The sequence below is a fragment of the Ambystoma mexicanum genome, chromosome 9 (genome assembly GCF_040938575.1).
Source record: "Ambystoma mexicanum isolate Mex_15411 chromosome 9, UKY_AmexF1_1, whole genome shotgun sequence".
Taxonomy (NCBI): domain Eukaryota; kingdom Metazoa; phylum Chordata; class Amphibia; order Caudata; family Ambystomatidae; genus Ambystoma; species Ambystoma mexicanum.
This window is the reverse complement of record NC_090931.1, coordinates 921,455,290-921,470,309: the sequence shown is the minus strand read 5'-3', so window position 1 is coordinate 921,470,309 and position 15,020 is coordinate 921,455,290. Positions and strand designations below refer to the sequence as shown.

The 15,020-nt window shown below is 43.0% G+C and overlaps 1 protein-coding gene across 1 annotated transcript in view; it reads right to left on the bottom strand.

The window, feature by feature from the left end:
* Positions 1–15,020, bottom strand: part of TTN (titin) — a 364,996-nt gene that overhangs the window by 246,776 nt on the left and 103,200 nt on the right. Inside the window, exons 47-73 of the mRNA XM_069616101.1 lie at positions 14,662–14,940; positions 12,858–13,136; positions 12,479–12,757; positions 12,074–12,358; positions 11,533–11,811; positions 11,146–11,427; positions 10,772–11,050; positions 10,397–10,675; positions 10,026–10,304; positions 9,627–9,914; positions 9,249–9,527; positions 8,869–9,150; positions 8,494–8,772; positions 8,080–8,358; positions 7,677–7,955; positions 7,278–7,565; positions 6,735–7,013; positions 6,180–6,461; positions 5,179–5,457; positions 4,786–5,067; positions 4,370–4,648; positions 3,985–4,272; positions 3,284–3,562; positions 2,905–3,183; positions 2,524–2,802; positions 2,126–2,413; positions 418–705 (exon numbers count right to left, since the gene is read on the bottom strand). Of these exons, the coding sequence (XP_069472202.1) occupies positions 418–705; positions 2,126–2,413; positions 2,524–2,802; positions 2,905–3,183; positions 3,284–3,562; positions 3,985–4,272; positions 4,370–4,648; positions 4,786–5,067; positions 5,179–5,457; positions 6,180–6,461; positions 6,735–7,013; positions 7,278–7,565; positions 7,677–7,955; positions 8,080–8,358; positions 8,494–8,772; positions 8,869–9,150; positions 9,249–9,527; positions 9,627–9,914; positions 10,026–10,304; positions 10,397–10,675; positions 10,772–11,050; positions 11,146–11,427; positions 11,533–11,811; positions 12,074–12,358; positions 12,479–12,757; positions 12,858–13,136; positions 14,662–14,940 (7,596 nt within the window). The remainder of the gene's footprint in view (positions 1–417; positions 706–2,125; positions 2,414–2,523; positions 2,803–2,904; positions 3,184–3,283; positions 3,563–3,984; positions 4,273–4,369; positions 4,649–4,785; positions 5,068–5,178; positions 5,458–6,179; positions 6,462–6,734; positions 7,014–7,277; positions 7,566–7,676; positions 7,956–8,079; positions 8,359–8,493; positions 8,773–8,868; positions 9,151–9,248; positions 9,528–9,626; positions 9,915–10,025; positions 10,305–10,396; positions 10,676–10,771; positions 11,051–11,145; positions 11,428–11,532; positions 11,812–12,073; positions 12,359–12,478; positions 12,758–12,857; positions 13,137–14,661; positions 14,941–15,020) is intronic.

Genomic DNA, 15,020 nt, shown 5'->3' with positions numbered 1-15,020 from the left:
AAGCTAATTCATGAAACTATCTCTTAGTATCTAGTTTAAGATCAATATGTATAGCTTTTAATGGAAGTAAGAATGGTCCTCCTTGATCCGCTGCCGAGAAGACATTACTAAAAAACACACTGGTTGTATCTATCTATTGGTTACCAATCTGCAACTTGTACGACAAGAACAGTGAAGAATAACAAAGAAAACATGTAATATCCTCTGCAAAACTAAAATAATAAAGACATAGAAAGAGGACAATGGAACAGCACATATGCAGCAAAATGCCTCTTTCAATCAATTTTGTGACATAAGATTTACCCTATGAAGAGCATGAGTGTAAAGATATAAAACACACCCACTGAGTCATGTCCACTCAATCGAAGCAATGTTTTACAACCACAAGGCTGGAAGAGACCTACAAAACATCAATACCTTTTGCAATGAGTTGAGCAGAACAAGAGGTTTTTCCAACATCGTTGCTCGCGTGACATGTGTACTGCCCTGAATCTGCTTTGCCTACTTTAAATATTTTCAAATGGGCTGTATTTCCTAAGAAGGTGATTGTATAGTTTCCACCACTTCTGATTTCTTTGTTATCTTTCACCCAGGAAACTTGAATTGGTTGCGTTCCAATCACGTGACACTCAAAGTCAGCGCTTTCTCCAAGAGCTGCGCCTACAGGCACAAGTTTTTTATCAAAGAATGGAGGCGTCTTGGGTTCTGGAAATTGAAAATGAACAATATAATACTTCAGTCAATTGTGATTGCTGTAATCTACTGTACTATTATTTGCACCCTATAGGTCACACATGTAAAATGTTAGGGATGGGCATCAGAGCATAACATAACACATGTTTTAAGTTCACCGCGCACTTGAAATCACTCATGCGAGTGCAGGCATACAAGAACAGAGTCCATAAGATGGCAAAAGTTTGGGTAAGGCGCATCGTGACGTATTCAAAACCTTAAAGAGTTATATATTGAAAAGACAAAAGCTAGAATAAGTACATTGTGCAGGAGAAGAAACAGTCATTCAATAAGAAAACATTTGAAAAGATTCAAAATAAGAAAGTGACCGGGCCTGGAGAAAAGGTGTATTAGGCGTTTGTGCTCTCTGAAGCGCAAGCTATCATGCTGGCGTGGGAGGGGCTTTATTCTCAGTGCTGGTGATGAGAGGGCCCATGTACTCGTGGGTTGTGCTACCTATACCCTCAGATGTGAACATGGTAAACATATCTCTATGCTGTTTTCCTTCACCCCTGTATAAGAACTCCACTGGTGACCACTGAAGTGAACTCTGCGTCAGTGCAGGGCTCTTGCTATGTCTTAAAGGACTGCATTCTAAGGGTCTTTGTTTGTTATTTGTGGTCAAATTTGATATTTTCTATACACATGTTTTGGGATGGAATTACCCATTTAACACTCCTAGGACAGTGTGACAGAAAATGTGCAGAGGCACAAGTGCAATTAGTACTAGGGCGAACATTGTCCTAGTGCAACGAACATTCTTCCATTACATTCTTTCACCAGGCAGTGTTTGCACTCGTCTGGTGCCCTGGTGCAAAAATGCAGTCACATACTATTATTTTTGCAATAGGGCAATTTTTGCCATCGTGCTGCTTTTGCCCTTGCATACATGAGTCGATTTGAAAAGTTTGGAAGATTAAATTAATGATGTCAACGTGATGGGGGAAGTGAACAATTCCACGAATAAAAGAGTCATACTTCCTTGAAGGCAACAATGTGGACTGGGCATAAGAATGTGATTTTAGACTGTGGAGTTATTACACTGGGACTCTATTGCAGGATCACAATAACATATGAATGCTACCTCACACACTTATAATAGCTTCCTGTGTGCGGTCGTGGTAGCATGATATCCTCGCAGAAAAGGGCCAATTTAAATATTCCTACTGCTCTTTATCAAGAGCAATCAATGTGCACACACTGGTGATGTATACATTATGCACCTACACAAATGCAAACATGTGTGCATATATACATGCAACGAGAGGGAGAGAGGAGAAACATCTGGCTTGAAATGCCAATTCAATGATTGCATTGGCATATAAAATAGTCTGCCTTTTCTAACTTCAGTATCACAGTTTGTTATAAAAGAGGAACCCAGAAATGGACGAACCTGTCAGCATGAGCTTGGCACTTGAGGAAGAAGTTCCAAGGTGGTTGGAAGCTGTGCAAGAGTACAGGCCAGCATGACCTTTTTCTGTCGCCGAGATCTGTAGCGTGGCTACATTATCAACGAAGGAGGTCTCTAAATCATAGCCATCTTCTACTAGAGCACCGTCTTTATACCAAGAGACATCAATGGGCTCTGAGCCATTAATGCGGCACTCAAACTTAACAGGTAACCCAATGGTTTCTTGAATATCTTTTAATTTTCTAGAAAAGGAAGGTGGGAGCTGACGATCTGTAAGAAAAGAATAGTTCAATTACTGATTCATTCCAGTAGCATTGAATTAAGAAGACCAAGGCCACTAAGGTAAAGAGCTTTGGAAAGCGAAGAGTGCAGAAATTCACCTTGCACGTTGAGAAGGCCTTGAGACGAGGCAGCACCCACACTGTTTTCAGCCTTGCATGTGTACTCTCCACTGTCGTTTTTATCCACTCTGCTGAACATAAGGGTGGCCACATTGTTTGCAAAGTACACTTTATAGCCAGGAGTGGATCGTAGTTTTGTATCCCCCTTGTACCAAGATACTTTAATCTCTGGCGTGCCTCCGATTTGGCATTGCAAAGATATAGAATCTCCAACAGTGACTTCGGTAGGTTCCAGATTGGTGACAAAGTAAGGCGGTTCTAGAGTGTAAAGAATAAGAATCAGCAAGAAGGAAGATCACACTTTACATGGACGATGACTATAAGAATCAAGAGCTAGTGAGACACGCCAAGACCACACACCTAGTATCGACACAAGAGCTTGGCAGGAATCCGTTCCGGCCTCGTTCACCACCCTGCAAGTGTATTCTCCATCATCCTCCTTTGTGCTACCCAACACTTCCAGAATGCAAGACTTTTCGGTTGTGGTGATAGTACATTTTTCTGTCTGGCGCATTTCCACGCCATCCTTCTCCCACACAACTGAAATTGGAGCTGTACCTGTGTAGGTACATTCAAGAACTATGGAGGACCCGGTCTCCATGCTGCAGTCATTCAGTTTTTTCACAAATGCTGCCGGCTCTGATAAGCAATAAGAAAGTACAGTAGTGAGAACATTGGCTAGAAAGATGAATAAGGCATATCATGAACTATAGGATTAAAAATAACCAAGTAGACAAACCTTTCACAAAGAGGCGTGTCGTGCAAGAATCCTTGCCGGCCTCATTGGCCACCATGCATGTGTAATCACCACTTTGGGACGGATCTACATTGTACAACTCCAGAATGGCAAATGCATCTTTTAGTAGGATGTTGCATGTCTCGCCTGGTAGCAGCTCAGTGCTTCCTCTAAACCAATTCACTTTGAAGGGAGGTGTCCCTCTTATGATGCTTGTAAAGGTGATATCCATGCCAGGTAGCGCATCTGCAGGATCGGGTGTCTTCACAAAAGATGGTGGCTCTAAACGCACACAAGACAAAGAAGAGAGCATGTGCATACACACTTTACCCAAGCAGATCTAAAGAGGGGAAGACAGACACCAGTGCAACCAATATTCTAAAAAGATGTCTATCTGAATCCAACAAAGGCCTTGGCATGTTTCAACTAGTGAAGTCTTATATTTGCTGAGCAACGTAAGTATAAAGACTAAATAGTGCATTATCCACAAAATATCACAAAGTTCCCCACCAGGAGGTGTACTTCTGAAGAAGGCAACTGTGTGGTCTTGGGAGATAATGTACTGTGCCATGTTGATAATTGTTTGGTAGACAATTGAAAGGTCTCCCAGCCTACAGCAACAATGGACAGTGAGCAATATAAGCTGCCTGTGAAGAAAGATGTTGCACAGCCTATTTCTGGGGCCTCCCTAACGATGTACTGACCTTGGACAGTCAGGGCAGCACTGCATTCATCGGCGCCGGCTACGTTAGTTGCTTTGCACTTGTAGTTGCCCACATCATATGGCTCCAGTGTGTTGATTTTCAGCATACAGATGTTGTCCGTGCTAGTGAGTTCATATTTAGTGCCACTTGAAATCGGGTGGCCATCTTGAAACCAAGATATGGAAAGAGGTGGAGAGCCAGATATTTTACACTCCATCTGGACAGAGGAGCCTAACACGCCATTCGTTTCTTTTAGTTTTTTCGTGAAGGAAGGGGGAATGATTCGATCTGTACAAGAAAATGCAATACAGCAAAGTTTACAAGATGAAGTCAGGTGCATTGAATGATTACATGGTATAAAACAGAATGAACATTCCCAACTAACCCAGAACATCGACTGTTGCAGTGCAACTGCTCTTTCCGACATTGTTTTGTACCACAAAGGTATACTCTCCGCTGTCGTCATGGCCGGCCGACACAATTTTCATGGTAGCCACTTTGTTGACAAAACTTATTTTATACTTTTGGCTGCTGGTAAGCTCTTTCCCATCCTTAAACCAGCTAGCTGAGAGTTCTGGTGTGCCGGCCACCATGCATTCCAGGCTACATGTGTCTCCAGCAGTAACATTGATATGTTCAGGTTTTTCTAGAATCGTCGCCGGTTCTAAAAAGAAATAAAGGTTGGAAACATCTGAACATCACGTGGCTGTTACAGGGAGCAATATACCACCATGTTACAGGTGGGCAGTGCATAAGAGAACCTAAGAAGAAAGCAATACAAAACTACCAATCCAGCATTACCTAAGACGGTCACTGTTGTTATGCATTCTCTCGTTCCTGCATCATTTGTAATTTGACATATATATTTCCCAGCGTCTTCTGGCTTTGCTTTTCCAATCTGTAGAGTAGTAATTGCCCCCACATGGGAAATCCTGATGTTTTCACTTTCTCTGATAATGTCTTCTTTGCCTTTCAGCCATATAACAGAAATGGGCTGTGAGCCTTCGATAGTGGCCTGCAATTCAACGGATTCGCCAGCAGTAACCGTGACGCTGTCTACTTTCTTCACAAATCGAGGCGGTTCTGAACAAAGAAATTTGCAAAGCCAGTAAGAATGCGAAGCTCTTTTAAGAAAGAAACACTGCATAACCCATTTGTTAAGACTTCCCTAAGGTTTGTCACACTTATACTTGCCTTTCAACTTTATGGTACAGATACAGGTGTCACTTCCCACATCATTGGCTGCCTTACAGTGGTATTCACCAATATCCGATGCTTCCACATTAAGAATGTGAACACTTGCAAGTGTATTTTTAGTAGTAACTTTATATTTTTTGCTACTTCGAATTTGCCTCCTGTCTTTGTACCAGGTGACTTCGAACGGTGGAGTTCCTGAAAGTTCACACTCAAGACTAACATCCACCCCTTTGAGTATCTGTGCTGGACTCGGTGTCTGTCTGAAGACTGGTGGTTCTATAAAGAAAAAGGTTTGAGCAAAAATAAATGAAATGAAGATTTGAATTTGAGGACAGAAACACATAGTCTAATAACTGTAGTGACCTTTGGCCGCCCCTCCCCCTCATTCCCCAGAAGGGTCCTTGTAATGGTTGATCAGAAGAGCTCAAACAGCTTCTAACGTGTTATTTTGAAAACAGATTGAGTTGCTGCATGGTAGGGATATATTACATCAACAGAGTGGCCTAGAGCAGTGTGAACTATGTGGCTGCATTTTTATCCTGAATGGGGTTATTTTAATTCCTTGGTTTGATCAAATAAGAAATAAAAAAATGGTATGGCTTTTAATATGTTATACACATTGTGTGACAAATGTGTGTGTGTTTACATACTGAAAGCGGGTGCATCCACCAAGCTCTAGGACTGGAGCAACAAGGACCTGCCCAAAACTCTGGTACTGGAGTCAACAACACCCTCCATGTTGTGTCCTGAGGACGCACCCATACATTATTGACATTTGGAATGACTATGAATTAAATACCATCTACATAACAAGATTCATGGATTTGATAGTTTTGTGGTATCTATATGCTTGGCAGTGAGGACACAAGAGGTGGAACCAGCTTAACTGTGATGATAGTTTAGGGTGGAGGATTGTGGGAAGACATTTGGAAAATGGTTTGCCCTGTTAAACATTTGTTAACGTTTACAATAAAGAAACAAGTTGATTAGAAGCTGACCTTTCACTGTAACCTTAATGCTGGAACTTGCAGTGCCAGCATCATTATGGGCTTCGCATGTATAATCTCCGCTGTCTTCAATGCTCAGGGCATTCATCTCCAGTACAGCCACTGAATCAACAAACGACATCAAGTACTTCTCACTGGCTTTGATCACGTTGTCATTCTTGTACCAAGCAACGCTGATTTCCGGAGAGCCACTTATTTTACAATCAAATCGAGCCGGCGCGCCTTGTTTCACTATTTTGAATGACTCTAACTTCTTAACAAATTTGGGAGGTTCTGTGAAACCAAGAGAACAAAGAAGAGGAGGGTGGAAAAGAAGACGATAGGTATGTAAGTATTAGGAATTATGTTGCAAGCCCAAGAGTGTCAAGAAAAGGGAAAAAATGGTTAGAAGAACAGCAAATCTTCAAAACAAAGACGCATACAGTTTGGACGGACACCCACACATACCCACACACAAACTCACGCGCGCGAAGGTGAAAAAATTCAAAGCCAATCCTTTAAATGGAAACAAAAAACTCTAAAGAAGATAAAATAAGATTCTCGCACCTGTTATGAGCAACATTGCCGAACAAGAGTCGCTACCAACATCATTGGTAACTTGGCAAGTATACAATCCAGCCTTTGCAACTTCTACTGTGTACAAATTTAAGAAAGCGATTGATCCGTCTACGCCAAAAAAACATTTTGCTCCAGGCGAAAGTTCCACGTCTTCTTTGAACCATTTCACAGTGAAGGGCGGCGTTCCTTTTAGTTGAGCTTTGAAGTCCACCAAAGAATCCGGTATAGCGCTTTGGCTTTCAAGCTTTTCTATGAAGCTTGGCGGTTCTGCGGTAGTTAAGAAAAACCCTTGCATTAAAGCTGTTGCTTCTGAATGGCTGAAGAATTTGCAGAAGGCAAGAGGATGCAACATAATTAAAGCATACAACTAAAGAGGTAGAGAAAAGGTAAACAGCAAGGACACTTAACATCTGCTTCAGCTTCAGAGGGAGGAACATGTTAATCATATGCAGCTATCGATGATTATTGCAAAGGATTACGCTTACAAAAGTATGTTAGCAAGAAGTTGTAAAAGTATAAAGATGTGCAAACCTTTCACAGTTAGTGTGGCACTGCATTCATCACTTCCTGCTATATTTGTGACTTTGCAGGTGTAGCTTGCAGTGTCGGCCAGTTCCAAATAAGAAACCATCAGTGATACCGTGTTTTCGTGGCACAGGAGCCTGTATTTTGCTCCGTCGGATATCTGACTTCCATCCTTGTACCATTGGGCACTAATGGGCATTGAGCCAGCCACTTTGCATTCCATATGAGCAGAGGATCCCAGAACTTTGTCCATTCTCGTTATCTTTTTCGTAAATGAAGGGGGGATAGCCTGGTCTGCTCAACAAAGTAGTAAAAGATATGTGTTACTGCTTTTATTTTTTATTTTTTTACTAAAACAAATACAGGTGTTTGACTATATAAAACGAGGCTAAGAAAAATACAAACCTAGAACTGTTAACAGAGCTTTGCAGCTGCTGCTCCCAAAGTCATTTTCCACCTTAAAAGTGTATTCCCCACCATCTTCCTTCATTACTGACTGGATCCTGAAGCTGGCCACATTGTCTTCAAAACTAATTGTGTAATATCTGCTTGGCATGAGTTGTCTGCCATCTTTGAACCATTTCACTTGAAGCTCTGGCGTCCCAGCCACAGTGCACTCCAAGGTCACCGGGTCCCTCTCAGTCACATCGACTGACTTGGCCTTGTCTATGATTTCAGCAGGTTCTGGAGTAAAGATCAGAGCGACAGTAAGTTTACAACTATTACACCAGAACAGTTAAGAAAATGGAAGATCATGTCATAATGAACAATGCTGCAAAGTAAGGTTCACGTAACGTGACTCACGAACCTTGTACTTGAAGGGAAGCAAAACACTTCTCGGTGCCTGCATCGTTCATAGCCTGACAAGTATATCTCCCAGTGTGGCTCCTTGCAACAGTTGATATGGTGAGTGTTGCAACATTGTTTTCAAAGGCCAGGCTCATGTTATCGCCCTCATCAACCACTCTGCCGTCCTTTATCCAAGACACAGAGATAGGAGAAGAGCCGGCCACTGTACACTGAAAGACTGCTGAGCTTTCCAGAACGGTGGAGACATTTTCTATCTTCTTTACGAAGGATGGTGGCTCTGTGTGTTAGTGATGTTATGGAAAAGAGAAAAGATTGTTTCAGTTGGTGAGCTCTGCAGAGGTAATCATCTTGCATGAAATAGGTTCACAATGAAGTGAACTGTGCATGGTGATTTACTTGTGTGCTAACTAACCTTTCAAGCGGACAGTTGTGGTGCAGGAGCAGCTGCCCGCAGCATTTGAAACGATGCACAAGTATTCCCCAACATCCGCCGCATCACACTGCAGGATGCTGATGGTGAACGCGGAGCCCTTCTGGGTCATGGCATACTTTTTGCTACTTCGAATCTCCTTATTATTCTTAAGCCAAGCTACTTCAAATGGCGCTGTGCCCGTCACCTCGCAATCCAGTGTCACATCATTAAATTTAACTACTTCTGCTGGCTGGAGCTCCCTCTTGAAGATGGGAGGGTCTAGAAATGACAGGGGGAAAATGTGTCTTACTATGATATTTCAGGAACAAACCCCAGCCCATCATGTCTTCTTGGAGTAATGCACTAGACACTAACCTTTCACTTGAACGTCAATGCTACAGCTCTCACTGCCTGCATCGTTTGACGCTTCACAGACATAAATGCCACTGTCGCCGATATCTGAACTGGCAATCTCAAGGGTGGCACAGTCGTCAACGAAAGACATTGCATACTTCCCACCAGCCGTAATCTCATTACCATCCATATACCATGATGTCTTAATCGGGGCGGTGCCTGCTATTTGACATTCAAAATAGGTGGGTTCTCCCCTTTTCAGCAACATTACAGGATTAGGCTTCTTAACAAATCGAGGGGGTTCTAAATGAAAAAAAAGGCAACATTGGTCATTTGAGCATTGACCGGAAAACGTTGTTTTGAAAATGTAAACAACAACAGTGGTATGATGACATGCCCACCTTTTACAAAGAGGGTCAATTTGCACGCTGCTACGCCAACATCATTGCTGACGTAACATGTGTAGAATCCTGAATCTGCCACCTTTGCTGAGAGAAGCTCTAAAATACTCGACGACTCATCCTTCCACACAGATCGAGTTGCTCCCGAAAGAAGCTCTTTAGTATCCTTAAACCATTTTATCACCATTGGGGTGGTTCCATTCATTAGGGCTTTAAACTGCACTCTAGAGCCAGGTATGGCATCCTGAGACAAGGGCTCCTCAAGGAAGTATGGGGGTTCTACAATAAGGAAAAAAGAGAGGGTCAGACATTTTATATTCAATGGAAACCAAGAGGGCAGACTTACTTCGGCAGCAGAGCAAAGACAGAAGTGCAAACCTTTGACTGTCAGGTATCCACTGCACTGGGAGCTCCCTGCTTTATTCGTTGCTGCACATATGTAGGATCCGCTGTCTGAAGCTTCCAATTGATTAATTTCCAGAAAGGCAATGTTTTCATGAAAAGAATACTTGTGCTTTTCGCTTGCCATTATTTCTTGGCCATCCTTTTGCCACTTTATACTGATAGGGTGAGAGCCGGCCACTATGCACTCAAGATGAATGAAAGACCCTTTAACGCTGTCCATTTTCCTCAACTTTTTAGTGAAGGAGGGAGGTATTATGAGATCTAAACAACACAGAGCAAAAATAAACTTGTTAGCTGGGTGAGAAATGACCTGAAGGAAAGCAGATCTAGAAGTATGCAATGAGTGTGGCAGTAATGGAGGAGTATACTGACCTAGCACCCTAATGGAAGCACTGCAGCTGCTTCTCCCAACATCGTTTTGGACTTCAAATGTGTAATCCCCACTATCTCTCTTTTCTGTTGAAAGTATCTTTAGGACGGATGCACGATCCGTGATACTGATTTTGTATTTTGGACCGAAAGTGATTTCTTTTCCATCCCTCAACCATTTGGCGGTTATGTCTTTAGACCCGGAGAATCTACACTGCAGGGTCGCTGGATCACCTTCTGTAACATCTATCGACACAGGCTTTTCGGTTATTGTTGCTGGTTCTACGGGAAATATGGGAAGAGGTTATTAACCATTTGTGGACATTTTGGGCAAATTAGATAAATAAAATACTTTGTAAACAAGCTAAACCAACCTTTTACTGCAAGTGTGGCAGAGCACCTCTGTGCTCCGGCATCGTTTTTAGCCTGACAGGAAAATTTGCCACTGTGCTTTGTTTCAATTGCGCTGATGGTGAGAGTGGCCACATTGTTCTTAAAGACGGACTTTATTTTGTCCCCTTCTATGACTTCCTCGTTGTCTTTCAACCAGATTATGGTGATTGGCGCGGAGCCTTTGACAATGCATTGGAAGGCCACCATTCCTCCTATCAATGAGCTAGCATTCTCAACTTTCTTGACAAACGATGGGGGCTCTAGCAGAAAATAAATTAAAGGAAGACATCAGTTTGAGGTACAATAGTCCACTTCAAATACCTAAATATGCCGAAGCAAATCTAAGGTGTACTAACCTTTTAACATGACTTCAGAGCTACACATGCAGCTTCCAACCTCGTTAAAGGCCCTGCACTCATATTCCCCAACATCGGAGGAGTCAAAGCGTAGGATATCAAGTCTAACCAGATCATCTTCCATCATTGTTCGGTACTTTCTGCTGCTTCGAATGGGCTTGTTGTCTTTGAACCAAGAAATGTCAAATGGAGGAGTCCCCAGCAACTTGCTCTCCAGCACAACCTCCATATCCCTGAGGACTTCAAGGGGCTCGAACTCCTTACTAAAAGAAGGTGGCTCTATAGTGCACAAAAAGCGTTCCTTTAGTTAATAAGCAATGGGACCTTTTCAAGATGTTTAAGATTTGCAAAGGAAAAAGAAACATCACACAAACCTTTCACTGTGACAATACTACTGCAGGAGTCGGTGCCGGCTTCATTGCGGGCCTCACATATGTATTCACCACTGTCTCCCACAGAGCAATCCTCCATTAGCAGGACTGCCTCTGAGTTCCGGAAAGATATCCTGTGCTTGGCACTCTCTGCGATTGGCCTATCGTCCTTGGTCCAGGTAATTTTAATTGGGGGCGTGCCAACTACTTTGCACTTCAGTTCTAGGAAATCTCCTGTTTTCAGCAGTTGCAGGGACTCCATTCTCTCAACGAAGATGGCAGGTTCTGTGGAATGAAGGAAGTGGTTAGAGCAAAGAAAGAGGTGGCTCGTAAAGAGCCGAAGAGTGTGCAAAGAAGGCAAGAAGTCAAAGACTAAAAGAGAATGCAAACCTTTCACAAACAAGTTTGCACTGCACGCAACAGCGCCAGCAGCATTGCTGACTTTGCAAACATAGCTCCCAGAGTTGGATTGCTTCACTGCATATATTTCCAGGGTGGTTCCGAGTGCTTCCTTTGTAATGTAGCAGGTGCCGCCGGTGGTCAGTTCTTCATCTCCTTTGAACCACTGAATGGAGAGCGGAGCGGTCCCTAGGAAAGCGGCCTTCAAGCGAACTGTGGATCCCGGCAAGACCTCTTGGGAATCCGGTTTAGAAGTGAAGCTTGGGGGTTCTACATTTGGTGGACAAGAAACACGTTGCGTGTATTTAGTATGGGAACACATTGTCACCATATAGGAACTAATACAGGGGTCTACAACCTGTGGTTCTCCAGATGTTTTGGGGTACGACTCCTACGATCCCTCACCATTAACTATGATGACTATGGCTGCTGGGAGTTGTAGTCCAACCCATCTGTAGAGCAAAAGGTTGCACACCCACATACATACTGATACATATGTGTAGTGTTATATAAGACAATTAGGATGCCAAACCTTTCACTGTCAGAGTGCCGCTGCTTTCTTTACTTCCAGCAGAGTTTGATGCTCTGCAAGTGTACATGCCAGCATCACTCATGTCTACCCTGCTGATTTCCAGAGAAGCAGCGCCTTCCCCATATGCTATTCGGTACTTCACACCAGTGATCTCTTTCCCATTCCTGAACCAGGACGTGCTCATGGGCAGGGAGCCTGAGATCTTACAGTCCAGGCGGCAGGAAGCACCCAATATGCTGTCAAGACTCTTCAGCGGCTTGGTGAACGTTGGCGGAATCGTGCGATCTGTTTGGGGCATAAGAAATGGACGGTAGTACATGAGAATGAGGCTTTTAATCTAACTTAATAATCGCCTGGCGTGTAGTGAAAAGCATCAGAGTTTACCAAAAGAAATCAGATACCAACCTAGCACTGTGAACGGAATCTGGCATTTCGTACTGCCAGCATCATTTGAAACCTCGAAGGTATATTCACCACTGTCCTGCATTTCAGAGGAGTAAAACTTAAGGCAAGCAACATTGTTCTTGAAGCTGATTCTATACTTTTTGCTGGACACCATCTCCTTGCCGTGTCTCAGCCACTTGGCTTTGAGTTCCGGGGTGCCGGCAACAGTGCACTCCAGAGTAGCCGGATCTCCCGCCGTCACCTGGCTCAGTTCGGTTTTCTCAACTATTCTGGCAGGCTCTATAACAGAATGCAACAGGGGTCAATAGGGAACAAACTAGGTATGGGTTTTTTTTAAATACTATGTGAATCTTCAGGAGTTAAAGGTTTGAACACCAACCTTTTACCGACAGCTCTCCGAAACATGTCTGACTTCCAGCCTCGTTTTCGGCCAGGCACGTGTACTTGCCGGCGTAACTGGGCTGGATATCAGCAATAGTCAAAGTTGCAACGCTATTTTCAAATGTTGTTTTGAGTTTGTCGGTTTCTTTAAGGAGATCTTTTCCCTTCATCCAGGTTACAGAAATGGGCTCTGACCCTTTCACAGCTGCTTGAAAAACCACTGCATTTCCCAAGAGTGCAGTTAGATTTTCAATTTTTTTGATAAAAGCGGGCGGCTCTGGTGGAGGGAGACATACAAATGAATAAATGATAGCCCATCAACACATTTAGAACTATTCAACAAGTGGACAGTAGCTCAAGCAACAGCGCCAACACCTGTTAGTCCACAACTCCCCCCTTCACTGTAAATTCCTTTCCTACATTCTTCTCAACCAAGAAACATATGATGATGCGATCCTATGTAAAACCTTTCCCCTGGCCCCCTCTACACTACTTCCACCCTCCGCTACCCTAAGCTCTTCCCTGAGTGTTACCAGCCTATCTGTCTTTCTGCCTCATCCACTGTTGGTAGTTGGCAGAGTGAAAATTGGAAGCAAGTTCACCTTTTGGCCCTCGAAACATTAAAATCCTGATCATACTAGCATTTTCCCCATTTATCTTGTTTAAGGAACCAGTTGTTATTGGCGGGCCACTAGCCTCTCTGCTTTAAAATGATATTGGCATTCACTTTCGTAAGGTTGACCATCAAACCCATATATCGTCCACTATATTTCCCTTTCCCCATGTTCTATACAAACCGTAATTGGTTACTCTTTACCCAATACCTGAACAGCATTTCCTAGAGTATCCTCTAAAATGCCCGGCTCATCAGCATCTGCAGAATGCAGTCCGCCATCTGCCTTGGTAACCTCACAACATCTGCCCAATGGAAACACTTCTGTAAAACATTTCTAACTTCTCCAGCACCTTTCTTAGAGTTGGGCATTATCTATGAAGAGTGTGGGCATTATGGGTACAGAATTTCCCTGGTTCTCCTCTTACTTTGCTTACTAATTTCACTCACTTGTTTGTCCTCACTCATCACTGCACCCCCCAGCTCCCCTCATTGGCCATTGCATTCCCGACAAGGCTCTGCTGTTTTCCTTCTCTACACTCTCTATGCTAGCATCATTATATGCTAATTACCCTCCCCAACCACCTTGCTGCTGATGATGCACTCATCTTCCTTTTCTTCCCCAGCACAGACTCCCTCCATGCTCATGAAAGCCACTACCCTGCTGCCAATTTCTATGTACCATTTGGTGTAAACTCTCTACCGTATTTATATTCAAATAAACTTCAATTAAGATCCTCAATAGTCAAATTAAAATACCAAAGTGTTACTCAATGTTTGATTCCAAGCTGCCATCAAAGAATGTAAGGACAGTGATGTATGCAATAGTACACACAAGAGGTCCTGATGTAAAATAACCATTGCATTCATCTCTCTGTGACATCAACAGACCAATATTTAGGTAGCGATCAATTTCAGGGCAAAGATAAAAGCTCAGAAAGAAATCCTAGGTGCAATTAGCCCTAGACATCACGATTCCCCTAGGCACACCGAATTGTATGTAAGAGTCTTTGCATTCAATGGTCACATTAAGAGAAATAATACAGCACTGTACAAGAACACTCAAGATTAAGACATTGAAGAATGTTGGTTGAGTTGTTGCATTAAGAGAGAGACTGTGTCCTCCAAGTGGGAATGCACAGGTCTTTGCAATCCGTAGAAAGAAAGATGTTTTGTCTTCATTATTTACCTTTCAGTCTGTACGTTGAACTGCAGCCACACCTTCCGACTTCATTGGCTACAACGCATTCATATTCTCCGACGTCTGCACTGTTAAACGAAGAAATTTCCATGCAAGCAAGACCCTTGGGCGCTGTAAGCCTGTACTTTTTACTGCTTCGTATTTGCTTCTTGTCTTTAAACCAATTGATTTCAAAAGGCCCAGTGCCGGCAATCTCACACTGAAGAGTCACATTTGATCCTCTCACCATTTCTGCTGGTTCAAGCATTTTGATGAAAGAAGGAGGTTCTACAAAAGCATTAAATTATCAAGAAAAGGTTATTCTCTGTATGCCAGATATTACCATCTCAGATAAAACTGCTAAACGT